Source organism: Raphanus sativus, unplaced genomic scaffold (assembly GCF_000801105.2).
Source record: "Raphanus sativus cultivar WK10039 unplaced genomic scaffold, ASM80110v3 Scaffold1626, whole genome shotgun sequence".
In the NCBI taxonomy this organism is placed as follows: Eukaryota; Viridiplantae; Streptophyta; class Magnoliopsida; order Brassicales; family Brassicaceae; genus Raphanus; species Raphanus sativus.
The window spans coordinates 947-19,853 of NW_026616935.1; the positions used below are offsets into that span (position 1 = coordinate 947).

The 18,907-nt window shown below is 37.5% G+C and overlaps 2 protein-coding genes, 4 non-coding genes and 2 pseudogenes across 6 annotated transcripts; 6 read left to right on the forward strand and 2 right to left on the reverse strand.

Annotated features, from left to right (window-relative positions):
- Positions 1-1,688: 1,688 nt before the first annotated feature.
- LOC108822522 (U-box domain-containing protein 17-like) lies at positions 1,689-4,285 on the forward strand (annotated as a pseudogene).
- A 3,945-nt stretch (positions 4,286-8,230) lies between these two features.
- LOC108822662 (uncharacterized) lies at positions 8,231-12,484 on the reverse strand (annotated as a pseudogene).
- A 765-nt stretch (positions 12,485-13,249) lies between these two features.
- Positions 13,250-15,659, forward strand: LOC108821811 (uncharacterized). Its single transcript, XM_018594805.2, has 4 exons — positions 13,250-13,663; positions 13,750-14,385; positions 14,632-14,674; positions 14,741-15,659. Exons 1-4 carry the CDS (start codon positions 13,600-13,602, stop codon positions 14,973-14,975), a joined length of 978 nt encoding a protein of 325 aa, XP_018450307.2. The 5' UTR covers positions 13,250-13,599; the 3' UTR covers positions 14,976-15,659.
- Positions 15,660-16,024: 365 nt separating this feature from the next.
- On the forward strand, positions 16,025-16,113 carry LOC130504511 (small nucleolar RNA U31b). Its single transcript, XR_008941298.1, has one exon. It is a non-coding gene; the product is annotated as a small nucleolar RNA U31b (small nucleolar RNA).
- Positions 16,114-16,170: 57 nt separating this feature from the next.
- On the forward strand, positions 16,171-16,256 carry LOC130504512 (small nucleolar RNA snoR4a). The gene has a single exon (XR_008941299.1). It is a non-coding gene; the product is annotated as a small nucleolar RNA snoR4a (small nucleolar RNA).
- Positions 16,257-16,298: 42 nt separating this feature from the next.
- LOC130504508 (small nucleolar RNA Z195/SNORD33/SNORD32 family) lies at positions 16,299-16,385 on the forward strand. Its single transcript, XR_008941296.1, has one exon. It is a non-coding gene; the product is annotated as a small nucleolar RNA Z195/SNORD33/SNORD32 family (small nucleolar RNA).
- A 60-nt stretch (positions 16,386-16,445) lies between these two features.
- Positions 16,446-16,535, forward strand: LOC130504510 (small nucleolar RNA Z196/R39/R59 family). Its single transcript, XR_008941297.1, has one exon. It is a non-coding gene; the product is annotated as a small nucleolar RNA Z196/R39/R59 family (small nucleolar RNA).
- Positions 16,536-17,863: 1,328 nt separating this feature from the next.
- On the reverse strand, positions 17,864-18,656 carry LOC130504507 (homeobox-leucine zipper protein HDG11-like). Its single transcript, XM_056999122.1, has 2 exons — positions 18,435-18,656; positions 17,864-18,366 (listed from the first exon to the last, which is right to left on the reverse strand). The coding sequence occupies exons 1-2, from the start codon at positions 18,612-18,614 to the stop codon at positions 17,944-17,946; spliced, it is 603 nt and encodes a 200-aa protein (XP_056855102.1). The 5' UTR covers positions 18,615-18,656; the 3' UTR covers positions 17,864-17,943.
- Positions 18,657-18,907: the final 251 nt, after the last annotated feature.

Below are 18,907 nucleotides of genomic sequence, written 5' to 3' on the forward strand. Positions count from 1 at the left end.
ATCATCGACAAAATCGCAGCTTTTGTAATTACATGTTGTGATGGTTCATACATAAGAAAAAGGCTAAAAAATTAAGGGCATTTGTCAAATATAACATACAATTTCTATAAACATAAACATATATTTCATATTCAATTAAGTACAAAGTAACTTAAATGGTTAATAGAATTATCATTTACTTATTTTGATCAAACATAAAAAATGGAAAATTATGTTACGATTTTCTCTTTGAAATCTACATTTAACAAAAAAAAAATATTACGTGAAGACTTTGAAAATGCAGTCTGCTCAAATGATGTATATTAGTTAACCGGGCCTCGTGGTGTGGTGGTAAAAGAACTTCGACCGAAGTGTCCGTCATCAGAGTTTGAGCTCCGGTCACAGCGGATTTAACATGGTTTCCGTTTGGTCTCTAGGACCTTTTTTACCAGTTTTGGTTGGACGCGGTGGAATAATCGAATTAAATAAAAGGTTCGGATACCTGAATTATCAAAAAGTAATAATAATGTATATCTGTTCGCGAAATACTATAGACATGTGTCATGAAAATGAATTTGAATAAAAGTTTGGATCTGATGTGCGTGAATTTGCTGAGTTTGGAAAAGGCAAGAAAGATTAAAATCATGAGCTGAAATTCAACCTAATTTTCGAGCCTTTTTCTTGTAGAATTAAGATGTGTAATGTGACCCAAATAGAATCAAATAACTTCATAAATGGTTATTTATTACATATGTGATTTAACTTGGAAAGACAATTAATTATGTATGTTGCTAATTACCGACGTCCCTTTTTGATCTTAGTTAAACAAAATGTAAATTATAAACACTGACTGTTTTCATATGTTAGTTGAGTTAAGTATTTTGGTTGTGTTTATAAAAGTAAAAATATAAGTGAATATTTAGAAAAAACAGATAGATAGTTGGTAATTTGGGACTCAAAATAATATCTTGATTTTGTGTTATATATATATATATATTTTTTTTTTTTTAGCAAAAAAAAAAAAAACTGCATCTTTGTTTAGATGTTGGGCAGCCTAATTTTATTCCCCAACTTCATGTAACCCGGGGGGGAATCAACCGATTGGCTGATGCTGTTGACGATATTCTATTCTATGTGCGTCTTTGACTCGTTTATATATTTTGTGTTAATTAAGATCACGAAATCAGTGAAAAGATTTGTCAAGAAATAAATGCGGTTTGATTATTAATCTACGTGGTCTTTGACCTTTAGTTCCTCACTGGTCAAACAAATTAAAGAAGGGGTTAATAATTCATTATATTAGGCATATCCTACTATTATTATGCTAAAGCATCTCTCCCGACATACAAAGAAAGTACATCGACACGATACTCTAAATATTTTGCAGAAACATTAATTAGTCGGAGTGGGGGTACAGTAATCATCAACTCAACTTGCAATAATACACTAATTAAAGATATTTTATTGGATTGGATTTTTTTTTATTTTTAAAAGGTGTAAAAATAGAAGATCGAGTGGACAGAACAGAAGATGGCCTTCAATAATCTATCTATCTATCCGTTACATTCCAGAGCATTGACTTTACTGTCTGAAACCTCTCGCTGGAGAGAGAGAGAGAAAAAAAAACAAAACAAATCTGACAACTAAGAAAATTAACAAATAAAAAAAATTCTCAGCCTTTCTTTTTCTTTCTCTCTGACGCGTTCTTCTTCTTCATCATCTCTTTCCCAGAAAGTATCATCAACCCCCTTTTTCCACTTTCTTCCTTTTCTTCTCCTCTGACTTTTTTTTCCTCCCTCTCTTCGAATCCATAGATTCTTGTTCATCGTATACACACAATCTTTTTTTATCTGAGAGAGACGGAATCAAAATCTATGGCTACGGCAGCGATATTCTCATCTCTACGGCGAAGAAGGTCACCGTCTCTAGAAGCCTTCTTATCCCCCGTTGACCTCTCAGGCCTCCCTCTCGTCCAAACCCTAGCCGCAATCTCCACAGAAATCATCTCTTCTTCAGCAGCACACGGTTCTCGTTCCAACGCAAGAACGCTCGCTCGCTCATCCGCAAGATCGAGATCTTCCTCGTCTTATTCGAATCCCTAACGGACTCTCGCTGGGGCTCGACCCCTTCCTCCACAGCGTTGCTTTGTCTCAAGGAGCTCTCTCCCCTCTACAGATCCAAGATCCTCCTCGACTACGTTCGCTCTCAAGCAAGCTATGGCTCATCCTCCAAACCCAATCCATCTCCGGCTACTTCCACGATCTCAACCAAGAGATCTCCACCCTCCTCGACGTCTTCCCCTTCACGATCTAGCCCTCAGGCGACGACGTCAGGAGCAGAATCGAGCTTCTCCAGCGCCAATCGAGAAGGTCGAGACTATACGTCGACAGCAACGACGAGTCGTTACGCGTCACGCTCTACTCGTTCCTCGACGGATTCGAGAACGGAGAGATACCTAACTCGCTAGCTTTAAGACGTTCTTCGTCGAGAAACTAGGGATCAGAGATTCGAAATCCTGCGGGAGCGAAATCGAGTTCTTGGAGGAACAGATCGCGAACCACGACGGAGATGTAGAGCCTACGGGTTCGGTTATCAACGGCTTCGTGGCCATCACGCGCTACTGTAGGTTCTTGCTGTTTGGATTCGAAGAAGAGTGGAGAATCAATAATAATAATCCGAAGAAGAGTAAAGGAGACGGAGAGGGATTCGTAACAGTTCCAAAAGGATTTTATTTGCCCGATCTCTCTAGATCTGATGACGGATCCTGTGATTATATCCACAGGGCAGACGTACGATCGTACCTCTATAGCTAGGTGGATCGAAGAAGGGCACTGTACCTGTCCCAAGACAGGGCAGATGCTTGTGGACTCTCGGATCGTACCTAACCGAGCTTTGAAGAATTTGATATTGCAGTGGTGCGCAGCGAGCGGGGTCTGTTACGAGTCTGAGTTTGTTACGGATTCTTTACCGAACGAGGGGTTTGTTTCTGGTCTTCCGACGAAAGCTGCGGTCGAGGCGAACAGAGCTACCGTTTCGATACTAATCGAGTATCTAGCGGACGGGTCTGAGGCCGCTCAGACCGTTGCGGCGAGGGAGATTCGTCTTTTGGCGAAAACCGGGAAGGAGAATCGGGAGTTTATCGCGGAGGCCGGGGCGATACCGCACTTGAGGAGGCTTCTCGAGTCGGAGAATGCTGTGGCTCAGGAGAACTCGGTGACGGCGATGCTTAACCTGTCGATTTACGAGAGGAACAAGAGTCGGATCATGGAGGAGGAGGAGTGTTTGGAGGCTATAGTGAGCGTTCTTGTGTCGGGTCTCACGGTGGAGGCGCAGGAGAACGCGGCGGCCACGTTGTTTAGTCTCTCCGCGGTGCACGAGTATAAGAAACGGATAGCGATGGCTGATCAGTGCGTCGAGGCGTTGGCGTCGCTGCTTCGGAACGGAACACCGAGAGGGAAGAAAGACGCGGTGACGGCGCTGTATAACTTATCGACGCATCCTGATAACTGCGGTAGAATGATCGAAGGAGGAGGAGTGGCGAGTCTCGTCGGAGCTTTGAAGAACGAAGGCGTGGCGGAGGAAGCAGCGGGGGCTTTGGCTTTGCTGGTGAGACAGTCTGTTGGAGCTGAGGCTATAGGGAAAGAGGAGTCAGCTGTGACGGGGCTCATGGGGATGATGAGATGCGGGACGCCTAGAGGGAAAGAAAACGCGGTGGCTGCGTTGCTTGAACTGTGTAGAAGAGGTGGAGCGGCTGTGGCGGAGAGAGTGTTGAGAGCACCTGCGATTGCGGGAGTGCTGCAGACGCTTTTGTTTACCGGGACGAAGCGGGCTAGACGGAAAGCGGCTTCGCTCGCTCGGGTTTTCCAGAGGCGGGAACATGCGGCGATGCGGGCAGGTGGTTATGGGTTTGTAGGGGATGTGAATGGGAATAGAGACGGCGGCAGTTTTACGACGGATGTCTCTGTTCCGATGTCAATCTCCATCTCCGTACCTGTATTGTGATCTATGTTTAGTAGTTAAAAGGTTACACGGAAAACTCTGAAGAGGGAACTTTCTTTTGTCGGTGGTTGGTGGTGTTTGTCAATATTATAATACATTTATTGGTTGGGGAGGTATAATACAAAGTAAAATTTCAGAGAAGATATGTATGTTTATCTTTCAGGAGAACAAAACCTGAAAAAGAGAGAACAAAAAGAGTTCGGTGTATCATCATCTTTATGTGTATTGTATTTGCTATGTAAGCTATATGAGACCTATTGCATTGTGATGGTAAACTGTTAAGGAAGGAAATTGAGTTTTGTCACTATTAATCATTTCAAATGTATATGCACATAACAAATCGGTTGAGAATATCAAAATCTGATGAATCTGTTCATGTCACTCTACTAATGGGATGCTCTAGGAGTAGGACATAGGATTTGCTTGCAGGATAGAGGAATAACTTCTTTTTTTTGGACAAAGATTATTATTTCTATTCTATAGGTTAATAAAGTTGGTTTATACTTGCACTCAAAGATTATAAAAATATTTAAGAAAAAATTCAGTCTTGGTTAATGGAGAAGGAAAAAACATTCAACAAAATAGAAGAATAGTGAGGGTTGTTAGACTATGATTTGAATGGTCTCTTCACTTGTGAAATTGATAGAAGAAATCAAATTACAAATGAGATGATATTAGAAAAAGAAGTGAAGTGTTCATTACAAAAACGTATAAGAGAAAGAGAGAAGTGTTTGATATCATTTCGAGAAGTGATGAGTTGAGGGTAAATTGTTAATTTCTTCTTAGGATTTTGTTTCTTACTCTATTGTTTTTTATACTCTATTGTTATACTAGTGGTTTGTCCGCGCTTCACGCGGAAATTTAGTTTCAAACAATATTTATATATAATTTATTTTTGTGATTTAATTATTGTTTATAAAATATTATTTATTTGATCTTTTTTGTTTACTTTTATCATTTTCGGTTGAATTTTTATGATATTCAGTTATATTTTAGTTGAAAGTAACTAAATTTCATAATTAACAAAGTTTTAGTGAAGATATTTTCATTTAATGGCATACTTTTTTATCGGTTTATTTTAATCTAGACCACAATTGAGATAATTTTATTTATATTGTATTCTTTTATTTTTCCGATCATTTATATCGTATCTTGTGTTTGAAATATATATATATATAATATCCATATTAGTATCTGATTTATGCATGAAGAGTTTTTAGAACTAAAGAAATATGGGTTTTTATTTTACAAATTATTTAAATACAATTATTTGAAATTTTTTGTTTATATTATGTCTTACTTGTTCTTTCTGTCTGCAGTTGGGCTGGAGATAATATCTATATCCGAAGTATTTACCCGAACTGGCCCGAAAAATAGGGTATCCGACCCTGTTGGATCCTGCCTAAATATCTTGTATATAATATACATATTAGTATCTGATTTATGCATGGAGAGTTCTTGGAACTGAAGAAATATGAGTTTTATTTTACAATTATTTAAATACAATTATTTTAAATTTCTTGTTTATATTGTGTCTTACTTGTCATTTCCGTCTACAGTTGGGCTGGGTATAATATCTATATCCGAAGTATTTATCCGAACTGACCCGAAAATAGGGTATCCGACCCTGTTGGATCCTGCCTAAATATCTGAATGGGGCCATTTAACATAAACCAAAAAACTTTAGGTATTTATAGATAAATAAAAATATATGCTATGGATAAAAATACTCAAATAACATTATGTATATGGTTACTTTCAGACGAAAATAACCAATTTAAACTATATAAATTGAGTACTTTTAGGGTTTTAAGTTATTCTATATAAATTTCAGTTTTTTAGATATAAATACACAATCAAATCGAGTAGTTTAGTTATTTTGGATAATATTCGAACCTATCTGAATTCAAGTCAAGACCGTTTTTGTAATATCTGAATGAGAGCATTTTTAAAATCCAAAAACCTACCGAAAGAATACCTGAATGCCCAGGCCTAGTCTTCAGTGTCATCATTGGTTTGTAAAGTTGGTTAGACAATGGTTGAACCCTTTTGAATGTTACCATCAATAATACAGAAGACCCTGACTATCAACGGGAGATTATATTGTTTAACACAATCGGTTTTGGGACAAACGTTTGTATTAATAAGAAACGGATGAGGTCGTGGGAGTTACCTTCTCGTCAAGGATGAGGTTGGAGCTGTTGCATTACAGAGTTTAATCTTTCAGAAATCTGGCCGGTGGAGATGTTCATTGAGTCATTTATAGGTCGAGTTTCAAGCCGGTATATGTGCCGATGGTGAAACTGAATAAATGAAACGGAGTGGAGAGGAGATGGAGTGTAGTTTAATGATTAGATTAATGGTGGAGTTAAAAAGAAAGGAAAACGTTACAATCTTTTTAATGGAAACCATGAAAATCTGAATGTTTACGGTGCCGAACAGTAGCTTGAGCATGAGATAATCTTAAGAAATTTTGGACCAAATTTTTGTATAATCATGGGTCCAAATAAAAAATATTCAACAAAGAGGACAAAAATCAAACATATAAAAGAGTGATGGAATAGGGACACGTGACGAATTTTGGAGCAATGAGTGCTGAGGTGGCGCATTGTAGAGAGTTTCAAATCAACTTTATTATTATAGATGCTTACAATGTGGATCTCATTATTATACATCTTTTTCCTTTGATATATATATATATATATATATATATATATTTGTATGTGGGTTTTTCTGTTTCAGGTTTATTATTTACAATGTGATTTTTAAGATTTCAAAATCAAAATTGGCTAAAATAAAGATTTCCAACTGCAAACTCCTACAGATTTCAAGTGTCTATTAAGATATGATGATACATGCATGTTGAATATGTCATGCACTATATTTTTTTTCCCTTTATTCTGCACTATATTTGAATGTCATTGACAGTACATTTCAAGTCTTCAGAAGACTTGAAAGATCTTTGTTGACTTTACAGAAACACTGGCTGAGCTTATTTTAGGTTTTGTATTATAACTAGAAGATGCAATAAATTATTTATCTTTACAAAATTAATTGAGAATTACAACTAGGTTTTTGATGATACAAGTTCTGGAGATATTCTCACGCAGTCGAAGTTGATGTTGATGAAATTGTTGGTAGTGAAGGTTTCTTACTATTTCTTCATTTTATTCTAATTTGCATATATGATATATTTTTTAACTTTTAATTCTTTTTCTGAATAACACAGGTATGGGGTATAGGTCGGTGACAAAATAAAGTTTACCATTCCTCCATGTATGGGGTATATGTCCTCTTACTAGTTGATCATTTTGGATAGAATGTTATAATATTGTTTGTTTCACAGGTATGATAAACACGGTTACAGTGATGTGAACTGGTTTCTCTAAATGCTTGCCTTGTTTCTGAAGTTGTACACGTTAATGCTGGATAAAAAGAACCGCTACATTCAGATATTGAATCGGACATGCCAAAAATTGAATTTTTTTAGTCTATTGAAAATGATAGTAACTTTTTTCTATGTTTAACAAAAACTAACATTCTAGTTTACCAATCAGTACTTGTTAAGATATAAGTAGTAAAATAAATAATTAATGAAATTTTAAATGTTAAAAACTACTCCCTCTGTACCATTTTAAATGATGTTTAAGCATTTTTATTTTGTTCCATTATAAGTGATGTTCTCACATTTCTAAATAAAAATTAATGTCAATTAAAACTTTCAACCAATTACAAAATACTACATGTTTTTCTTATTGGTTAGACTGATTTTATTTAATGTAATTTTATGTAACCAAGATAAATTGCATAAAAATTTATATTTTTGTAATCTTTGTGTAGAAACCTTAAACACCACTTAAAATGTTACAGAGGGAGTATTACTTAGATCTATTCACCAAAATATAAATACAGTTTTTTTAAAAGTAATAAATTATAGTAAAACACGTATGTGTATATATATATATATATAAAAAAATCAAATGAATTTTTACATATAAGTTTTTTATTTACTACATAATTAATCATAACTAACTATGATGAAATGATGTTTCAAAAATGTGCCATATGCCAATGATGGTACCTCTTTAATTTTATTAAAACTGATTACATTCTTTTAGTTTTTAATAAAGTTCTAAATAACTCTCATTATTTAAGATTTCAATTTGTAGTGAAAAATCAACAGTTGAATTATGTCATAGGTAAAAGATAAACACCAAGCTTCAAACGTTCAAACACTTGGAACAAGACAAAAAAGAAAGAAAAGGTTCACCTATTCTTTTTTATAAGTTTTGCATCGATGAAATCAGAATTGGCTGTTACCTAAGTTAACAGAGTAGACAAAAAGATGATTTATATAAAACATACATTCAGAACATATCCATGCCTCACCACACAAAACCACTCTATAACCGAAAGAAGAACACACTCCTTTCTTCATTTAGTAAGAGTTTTGCCAGAGCTGCTGGGTTTGATCTGAGGGCTGACCAACCTGAGCTCCCGCACCATCTCTAGGGTTTTGCTGCTGGCGCTCGAGCGACATTTCTGTTTGGGACTGATAGAAATTAGGGTAGCCATGTGATCCATAACGCTGTTGTTGCTGCTGCTGAGCTTGACGATACCCTCCTGCCGCAGCTTGCTGAGTCTGTTGTAGTTGCTGTTGTTGTTGTGCTTGGAGGTTGTAGTATGTGTTAGCCGGGACACCTGACATGGTCCGAGTGCCATGACCGTGATGCCACATTGCCGAGTTTTCGTTCTGAAGCAGGAGAAAAGAAAGTGTCATCAAGTGGTGTTCTTGTCTGAAACCAAGAGAAAGTGACAATAAAGAGACAATTATTACCTGTTGCTGCTGATGTTGAAGTGCCAACAGATGATTACTCTCTTTGTATTGAGAACTCAGAACATCTTCATAACCGGTAGGAGCAGACTGTTGGCTAATAGGGAAGTTTCCAGCGGATCCAACATTGGCGGAGTTCCCAAATCCATAAGCGGACGCAGGCGCTGTTGCGGACTGAGGCAAATTACTGGGAGAGAGATTGGCTTTGTACTGCGGAAGCAACGCTGCTAGTTGCTGGTGATAGGAGCTGTTGCCAGCGTATGTTTGCTGGAAAGCGGACGGCATGTACGGATAGTTCTGAGGCATTAGAGGATAACTAATCATGTTTGCAAAGTGTGCTAGCGGCATTGTGGGTTGAGAGTAAGGATGCATTGGAAGCTGTTGGGGAAGTGCTGGTCCAGTGGCGATATTAGCACCTTGTAAGTTTTGCTGCATTGGCTGCGTCCCCGGGATTCCACTGCCTCGGAGCGCCTACCATGTAAGAAAATATATAATCAAATCAATTTCTCGAACATAAAGAGTCTACTGCAAACATAACATTATTCATTTGACAATTAACAAGACATCTTGTGTTTCTTAAAAAGACAAGGTGGTTTACCTCTGGCATGGAGATGCTTTGGCCACCAAGTGGAGAAGCATTGTTGCCATTTCTTGACTGCATAGACTGTGCAAACGAGGAATACTGGAACTCAAGCTCCCTAGCATTTTGTGCCAATAAACTGTTGGGATCTGAGTGTGGATATCCCTGCTGAGTCAAAACACACAAATAAGTAGCAGTGTTAGCAAAGCCATTGGAGAATTTCATGGTCGTTACTAGCCTCATATCACTTAAAATATGAACAGCCTGAATGCAAGATTCAGAAAGCAAAACGAGACTCTTAAAAGCTATGATAAATAATGCACATCTTACCATCACATTTGATAACGAAGCAAGATTCTGCATCTGATTCTGTGCATTTGTCTGTGACGCATCATATGCAGTATTCAGCTGCTGCTGCTGCTGCTTAGCATACTCTGGCTCGGTCTGAGCAAATGTGTACTGGTTCTCTTGAACAGTCTCAGGGTTTTCTTGCGTCAGAACCTCTCGCCTGGATTCCAAAGAATCATCATAATTTGCAGCCGCAGCAGGTGCGTGGCCTATATTTCCATTAACTGTACTTCCAAGACGTTCATCTCCATAGAACTCAGGATTTCTGCAAAACAAGTATTTTAATCAGTTGGTATATAAAATAAATAAACGAAACCCCTATGAAAAGAAATCATTGGTAAAGGAATAACCTAGCATCTGAATGTTCGTTCTGTGGAGCTACATCAGGAGTCTCTTCTTCTGCATTGTTGCTCAAAGGCCTTGATCCAAAACCTCCAAAACTTCCAAAACTCAATTGCGAACACTCTTCTGTATGGATTAGCAAATGTTTTGGAATAACAACAGCATGTCTATCCTCTTCATGCGAGGCTTCTTGTTCATGACTTTCTACGGTTTGTTCTTGAAAGTCGGCTGAACCAGATGAAAGCTCATCTTCATCTGAAAAGTAATAATGAGACAGAATAAGATACAATCAAGAACATTAAAAATCATCTCGTATGCTACTGATCATGACTACATGTATTTCATGATAATTGTGACTTAATTGATGTAGAGACATCTTTGTCGTTCACAACGTAAATCCAGAAAGTGCTCACACAGGCATCAAAATTCAAACAAACACACACCAAACTTTGCATCGAAGATAAGCAATAAGAAACATTATATACAGTATACAGATTCAAGATATTACCTTTGTGGTGCTGCTCTACAGGATGGCTCTGCGTCTCATAAGTGTACTGATTATCATTAGATTCAGAGAAACTCCTGAGTCCTCTTCTTGGACATTGCCAACCGAGCTAGGTTGCACATGATCTACACCAAGATCTTCAGACGGACCACTTTCTGCTAAATGGATATTTTCTAACCGGTCCCTCAGATGATGATCTACTCTCTCTAATGGGAAATCACTTGTACCGCCGCATACCTCTGACTCTGCTGCTACTGCTGGTGCTACTGATGCAGAAGCTGTACTAGGAGCCAGTGGCTTCTCAATCGACGGCCATTCATCTTTAACAGGGACCTGATGGTTTGCACTACCTTCATGGTCGTGACTAATCTCAGAACGCATGTTGACATTTCGTTGTGAGCTTGTTGTCTTGTTCTGTGGTCTACCCATCTTCACAATATCAGCCATAGACAACTGGCCTGGAGCTCCAAACCATGGAGTTTGATGTGCAGAAGCAGGCTGTGATGATGATATTCCATCGCTCGAGGCAGCAGGTGGCAAGTTTTTTTCCGTGACAACAGAATCACTGCAAAACATATGCAGCGTAGGTCAGAAAACTGAATTGTGAATCATTACTAAATGTGATTCTACCAATACAATCGTTTTTTTTTTTTCAATTTGCATCCAAACTCAAATGCAAAAGAAAGAGACAACTCAAGGGGAAAAACCTGTGTGGTATCTGATGGTGGTTTGCCACTCCAGAGCCAGAAGACCAAGAACTTGTGTGACCATGGGTTCCACTTTCTCTCTTGTTCGTATATTTTCCCTGGAAGTTCCCAGAATCTGAAACAACAGAAGCACATAAGAATGAATCCTATAGTTATAAATCTTATGCATCCACAAGATCATGTCTATACCAGTAGAGTTGAGATGGGAGGTAGATCCACTTCGTCCAGCATAGCGATCAGAAGCACCTCTACCACCACGGTTGTAAGTGCTATTAGCCCCACGCTGCCTGGACTCCGGTACATCCCTAGACTGATTAAAACAAATAAAGACTTAAGAACTAGCAAAAATTCAAATAAACCAAAATGACAACTATAGCTAAAACTAAAATTCAGTGGATTCCACCAAAACACCTACAGTCAGCTGCTACTTGAAGACTTTTAGTAATAAAGCGTTTGAAGTAAGTAGTCATCAGGCATTAAAACATAATCAGTTGCATTTAAAATGGCAACAGTGTACAAGTAAAAACAACAAAAGACATCATTACCTACTCCCTAGTCTATTTGCCATAAGAAAGAAGAGTTTCAAACATTGACTAACCTCTTTCTTCTTTTCCTTTTTGCTCTTTACCTCGTGAAAGGGATCTGAGTTGGCAAAAAAAAAAAAAAAAAAAAGAATCAGTCTCATTAATAGACGCAAACCGCAAACAAAAGACAAAAGCCTTTGGAAGCTGAGAAAGTCCTCAAACTTGTAAGAAAGACAAAAGACCACACTACTTGATGAGATTTTAGCGCAAAAGACAAAAAAACTTTAGTGGATAAGGATCAAAAACCCTAATAGGAAAAACAATCTAAATTAAAGCGGAAACCTTGAGAGAGGAGGCGATGAACGGCTTCGTTAGGATCCATCCCACACTCTTTAAGCATAGCGTAGATCTCAGCCTCGGGAGAGTTCACGATTTCCTTCAAGCTCTCTACTGTTTTCCTTGACTTTGGCGGAATATCGTTCATTCCATTATTGCCTTTTCTCCCTCCTCCTCCGCCGCCGCCGCCGATGACCTTCCCGCTGCTGCTGCTCATCTTATCCGCCCTAGTAAGCTGCCTCTCTCTCTCTCTCTCTCTCGGATCTGGATGTATCGACGCTCTCTGTGTGTCTGTGGTCAGTCGCGAGAATACGAACAAAGAGACGGGAAGAAGAGAGGAAGCCGAAGAGGAAAGATATATACAAGTAAGGAAACGAAACCCTCTCTCGTTTTTTTTTTTCTTTTTCAAAATTGTGAAATTACTAAACCGTAATTACGGTTCACTGGTTTGAACCAGCGTGTCTAAACTGGACTAAGATTACTGGACCGTTACACCCATCTATACTATTAGGCCCACCGTTCGGCCCATTGTTTGTGTGTGTCCAAAAAGCGAACGAAAGGAGTTAAATGTCGTTTGATTTTATATTGTAGACTACTAGGTTGGATTGTAACTTCAAAAAAGTTTAGCTACATGAACTTTAAACTCATCTGAAAAAACTGTGTTGCAAAAAAGAAAAAAAGGTTATAACAAATAGAGCGAAAAGAAGCACTAGTTTACAAGTGAAGATACAAATAAAGTGACGGAATCGCAACTGGGCTTAATAAGCAGATATTCCTTATGTTTCATAGGAAACACTTTACCTTTTGGTTTATTTTAACTTACAGTACAGGTTCCTCTCTGTTGTTGTTGCTTTAGTACAACAACAGTTTAAAAAGAGGACCTCTCTCCTAGTTTTAAAACAAAACATTCTCCTAGAATGCTCTAAATATTGGAATTGATTTCAAAAAGTTAACATATATAAACACTGGTTATGCTCATTACTTCTAATGTGAACCTATGACATAATATTACCTTCACATGTCATTATAATCATATTTTGAGACTCAAGACACAAACTATAACATCTTTTTTTTTGTTTCAGGGACTGGATCTTCGTATATTGTGTCCATGTACTATAAGTTTATCTGTAAATACCTTTTCCTCTTTATGGTGTTCTCTCTTTGCTTGCCGATCATAGCTTCCTCCTAGTTTCTCCTTTCTCAAGTTTTCTTATATTCTCTCATACATGTCTTCCGCGTCCCCTCTCTCTCCCATCCCAAGAAATCTTTGATTCTATGATTCTCCTTTTTGTCTTCCCATCTTTGTATAAATATTATATATCTACACCTGAGAAGGAACTTCTTCGCAACCATTCTATCTTTCCTCTTACCAAAATTCCCAAGACTACCTGACAAGTTTTTTTTCTCTCAAGATCATCAACAACAACAAGGACACACATAAAGAAATGGCTCACCGTGTAGCTCATGGGTGTTTTCAGATCATGCTTCTATGTCTTCTTATCACTTCACGTAATCTCTCTGAGTCTCAGTCTCTTACATCATTGTTTGAGTTTTTGACCTGATTTTTTTTCTTCTATTGATTGGTTTGGTTTCAGCTCTAAATGTTATAGCACAGGGTGTTATACCAGTTGTTAATCCTACATCTCCTGGTGGTGATACCACCACACCAACCATTACCCAATCATCACCACCTTCCTCAACGTTCCCAGGTCCAATCACAAACCCAAACCCACCAACCGGTGGCTATCCACCACTCGATGGTACAACACCAACCGGTGGTGGCTATCCACCACTCGATGGTACCACACCTACCGGTGGAGGCTATCCACCACTTGATGGTACTACACCAACAGGTGGTGGTGCACCCGGTGGAGGCGGAGGAGGAGGTGGTGACACTGGTCCAGGTGCTGGTGGTGGTGCACCTGGTGGAGGCGGAGGTGGTGGTGATGGCGGTGGTGACACTGGTGCAGGAGGTGGTGGTGGTGGTGGCAGTGGCCAGTGGTGTATAGCGAAAGCAAATGCTTCACCAACATCATTACAGGTGGCTTTGGATTATGCTTGTGGGTATGGAGGAGCTGATTGTGGCCAGATCCAACAAGGTGCAAGCTGTTACGAGCCAAACACTATACGTGATCATGCTTCCTTTGCTTTCAATAGTTATTACCAGAAACATCCTGGTTCAGACAGCTGCAGTTTTGGAGGGGCTGCACAACTTACCAGCACAGATCCAGGTAAAGACACTTTAATAAACTTTTTTTATCTTACCAAATGAAAAAGGACACTCGGATTAAGTTACCTGCTTTCTAGCATCCATGAACGGTGTGAGCCACACTTGAGACCTTCACAACTGATAGATGTCTTGATCGAGTGTTAGAATTGATCATGAACCTAGGAACACTATCCCAAACATTTGATTCCAATATTGTGTAACAAAGCTTGCTAACATTTATAAATCATCTGCTCTTGTACTGCTCCAGGTAAAGGAAGCTGTCGCTTCTCAGCATCATCAGGAACAGTCAGGTATGTTTCTCTTTCAGCCAGAAAATATTGAGAAAATTAATACTGAGTTTTCTATGGTAAATGCAGCACAAGCCCGCCAAGTCAACCGAGTCCACCAGATTTTAATTCACCACCTTCTACTTCTACATTCCCACCGCCAATAACAACTCCACCTACAGGCATACCTGGTTCTGGACCACCCTTCGGCGTGGCAGAGCCAACAGGGCTTCCGAGTTCAGCAACTCATGCGTCACATAGCTACATCTCAATATTTACAGCAGTTGGGATACTAGTGCCACTCCTCAGGCAATATAATCTTTAAACGGACAAAAAGGTCTCAGGGTTTCAATCATTCTCTGCAAAATTACGAAGCACTTTTCTAATATATACACCATCACGAGAGTATGGAGTTCAAGAAAGCAGCCATGATCAGCCAGAAGATTTTTTAGTCCAAGACCTTTACTCTCATCATCTCTTCTCTTGCTAGTTCATAAATATATTTATTTAATTTAGTAGGAGATATTACACAATCAAAAGGGCTTTAGATTATTATAAACATTCTTGTAGACACGTTAAGCGTAATGTATCTCTCCACAGTTTTTCAGAGAATAAAAAAATACCTAGGGAGCTGATAATAATGACGAAAATGTATGAAAGCTACTTCAAGTCAAACCCTGATCAAACGCTTTCTGCAAGTTGCCTGCTCGTGAGAAATGCTGTAAAGTAAAAAAAAAACAAGATATTGCCAACGAAGTGAGACCCCCTTCTTACTTCCCTCTGTACACATAGATGGAACCAATGAGTCTCGACTAAAGAAAAGAAAACCCTCATCTCAAAATCATTACATTCTCTAAAACTCTGACCGCTCATAACTTATACGAGGTCACAATCGCCAAGAGCAATGCAATAAATGGCAATTCAAGTTCACCTATACAAAAAAATCATCCCGGAAAGAGTAACTACTAGCACTATCAAAAAAAAAAAAAAAAGTCTATGACACAACAAAGTACGTGAAAAGCACGTAACTGCTAGTTAGAGGCTGCTGAACAGAAAAAGAACTATGACTACTTGGACAAAAACAAACCTGGAAAACCAGCAACTTTAATTGGGCCTATTTTAAACCTATAATTTAGAAGAGCAGCAGGCCCATACGTAAAGCGGCGAGGAATAATGAGTGGGAGAGACAAAACCCTAAGAAACTAAGCAGTTTATGCTTCTATATAAAGCTTAAAACCTATTCAATCTCTCCAAGACGGCTTGCCAACTCTTATTTTTATTGTGTTTATCTTCTAGTTAGGAAACTTAGCTAGCCATGTAGGTATAAGTCTTGAGGATCGGATCTTCAACATTTTGATTCGTTTGTGTTCTGATGAAAGTGATGATATAGAATTGTCGCCCCAGTCTTATTTGCATCCATTGCGATGGTTGCAACATGGTGATTGACTATTTCTGTCTGATTCTCTTAGATTTCCATCTTGTAATGTTAGCTAAAGTTTTGTCTTATGATCATAGTTTATGGATGTGATGAAATGGCATTTATGTTTTGTGACACCCAGTCTGATCTGCTTTTGCAGAGTGATTGATTTGCCATATTCTCTGATCCTTATATACACGGTTTGCAAAAGTTCTTTTTTTCGTTGAAATCGAGAGGAATGAGGATTATTTTTACCATACGTCTGCAAATCTGAATTACAGTGTTGATTCATAGACATGCACTACCATCTGACCTCTTTCCTAAAGATTTTTATTGCTTTTGATTTTCAATCTTTTCTTTTTTTTGTTCTTTCTCTAATGCAATCAATGATGAATAAAATCGTCCATATTTAATGATAATTCAGTGATTATTAAACACTTAGATCACCATCTTTCGGCTGAGATTGCAGTTTTTAATTATTGATTTTGTTTTCTATTATTGGTTTGAATTGCCTATGGTATCTGATGTCCAAACTTAAAAAATGTAGTTGGACATTTCGTTTTTTCAGAGGCATAAACTGAATTAACAGGCCTTTGCGACACAGCTAGCTTATCACATAAGCTACTTGTTACTTTTTACCTGTTTATATTCAATTCATCTCTGTTTTTGGTTTCATACTTTCTCTTTGAAAGGTCGTTTGATAATTGTTTCCAGGAAGTGTTAATTATTCGACATTTAATAATACAAGATCAGAACTTATACAGATCATCATATTCGCCAACAGTCCAGTTTCTTGGTCAATAATTTGATTAGAACTGTTCCTGCAATAGCCAAAAGAACAATGTTTATGTTCACTGCCCTAGATACTATTTTATGTAATTAACAGAAGATAACTTTAATTTTTGATGTCCAAAAAAACTGGTTTAACCAAATTGTATAAGATGAAAAGAGTTTAATGAAACAAATTCAAAATTTCAAATGACCAAAGCTTCACATTAAATTAAAGAGGAGAATGTACTCAGTTCTTACCTATTTTAAAAGTAAGAAATAAAATTCCTTTCCGATTTTAAAAGTAAGATATATCTATATATCTTCTTCATGCTGAACTTTTAAATTTAATTGTTATCTAAATGCAAATATTATCTCAAATGAAGAAGGAATAAGTTGTATTTTGACTAATACAACTAATAAACAATGTTATAATTTTTTTGAAAATCATTATTATAGTAATAAATAAAATGTAGAGTACGATGACAAAAGAATACATTTGAGATAATGAACTAGCTATTCTTTTTTTTTTTGAAATTAATCCGCTTGTTTTCTCTTCCATAGTAAATTTGATTTTTAGCAGAATTCGATTTTTATATGAGTTTAAGCAGAATTGGATAATTTATTAATTCAAAATGTAAAAACTTAAATCCAAAAGAAAATCTGTAGATTAGTAAAATTTAGTTTATGCTAGAAGATGATTTTTGACGCTGTAAGAATTGTCTTTCCTCTGATCATCGCTCTCTCAGCAGATCCCAACCCAAACTATCCTTTTTTCTATGTGTTATTGGATTCTGAATTTGCAGAGAGTTTTATAGATTTGAATTTTATAATAACTCTAGTGTTATTCAATTAAGACTTTTAAAAACTATGTTAAAGTCTGATATTATTGGTTTATGATTTATAATTAGTAGTTAGAAGTTTACAAAAATCTTGAGTTATTGGATTCATTGTTTTATAATGTCAATAAAATTTTGTGTTATTCAAAAAATAACGAAAGTTATTGATTTTGTCATCTTTTAAAATTTGTAGTTATTAGATCATTGATTTATGAAAACTTGCTTCATAAAATATGTCTCTCGAAGTATTGCAACTAGCCCTAGTATTCTCAAAAACTCTTTTTGGTATCAATTGAAATTCTCATAGCATAAGACCTAGACGCCTTGATTCTATGGTTATGGTTCTTCCCTCGGTTACTTGAACTTGGGAAAACATTCTCATAGCTTCCAAGATTGAGAACGTCTCTGCACCCATCTGCTCTGTTCGACAGAGGCTTGTTTGTGTGAACAAGCCTGAGTAATTCTTGCATAGCAGTCAAAGCAATGTCGTTCATAATAGGCTTATCCATGTCCGATGTAGAAAAGTTACTAGACATAGAGCTTCCTAGAAGAAGATCGAAATCCAGTGAAGGACCAGTTAAGCTAGTCATTGACAGATCCAACGAGGAGATGTGCATTGGATGTAGCGTTGAGATGTCAGAAGAGATTGGTCTTCCCATGTACTTTGATGCAACCGTGGACATTCTTTCAAGCTGTGCAAATAAAAGATAGATTAGAAATGAAGAAGACATAAAAAAAAAACAAAAAAAAAAACAAAAACCTTTTCTCTGAGATGTGCGTTTTCCATGCGAAGCTTTTGCTCATCTAAAAAAGGATCTTCACTAACAGGAGGACCACCACAGTTTGGGCATATAGCATGCTTGAGAGCTTCTCTGATGGCAATGTTCTCGCATCTAATCTTATCGTTCTCTGCTTTTAGTGCACTGTTATCTGCTCTCATGTTGAGCCTACACAAGAACAATGAATCACGATCCTTTCTTAGACACAAAAGCTGAGTACGTCTGTTCTGGAACCAGACTTGATCTGTTGATGATTCTTACTGCTGGAGAATAAATGATCAAGATCTCAGTTCTTTCTCGGCAAAGAAGACATGGGAGTCTGTTAGACAACGCGAGGAGGAGAAGCCATGGACCTCTAATGTGTGGTTCAAGAGTCTCTATGCCTAATTGTTCTTATACTATGTGGCTGGCTCTGGATAGAACTTCTGACGCGCTTTCGTATGGTAATATGGGG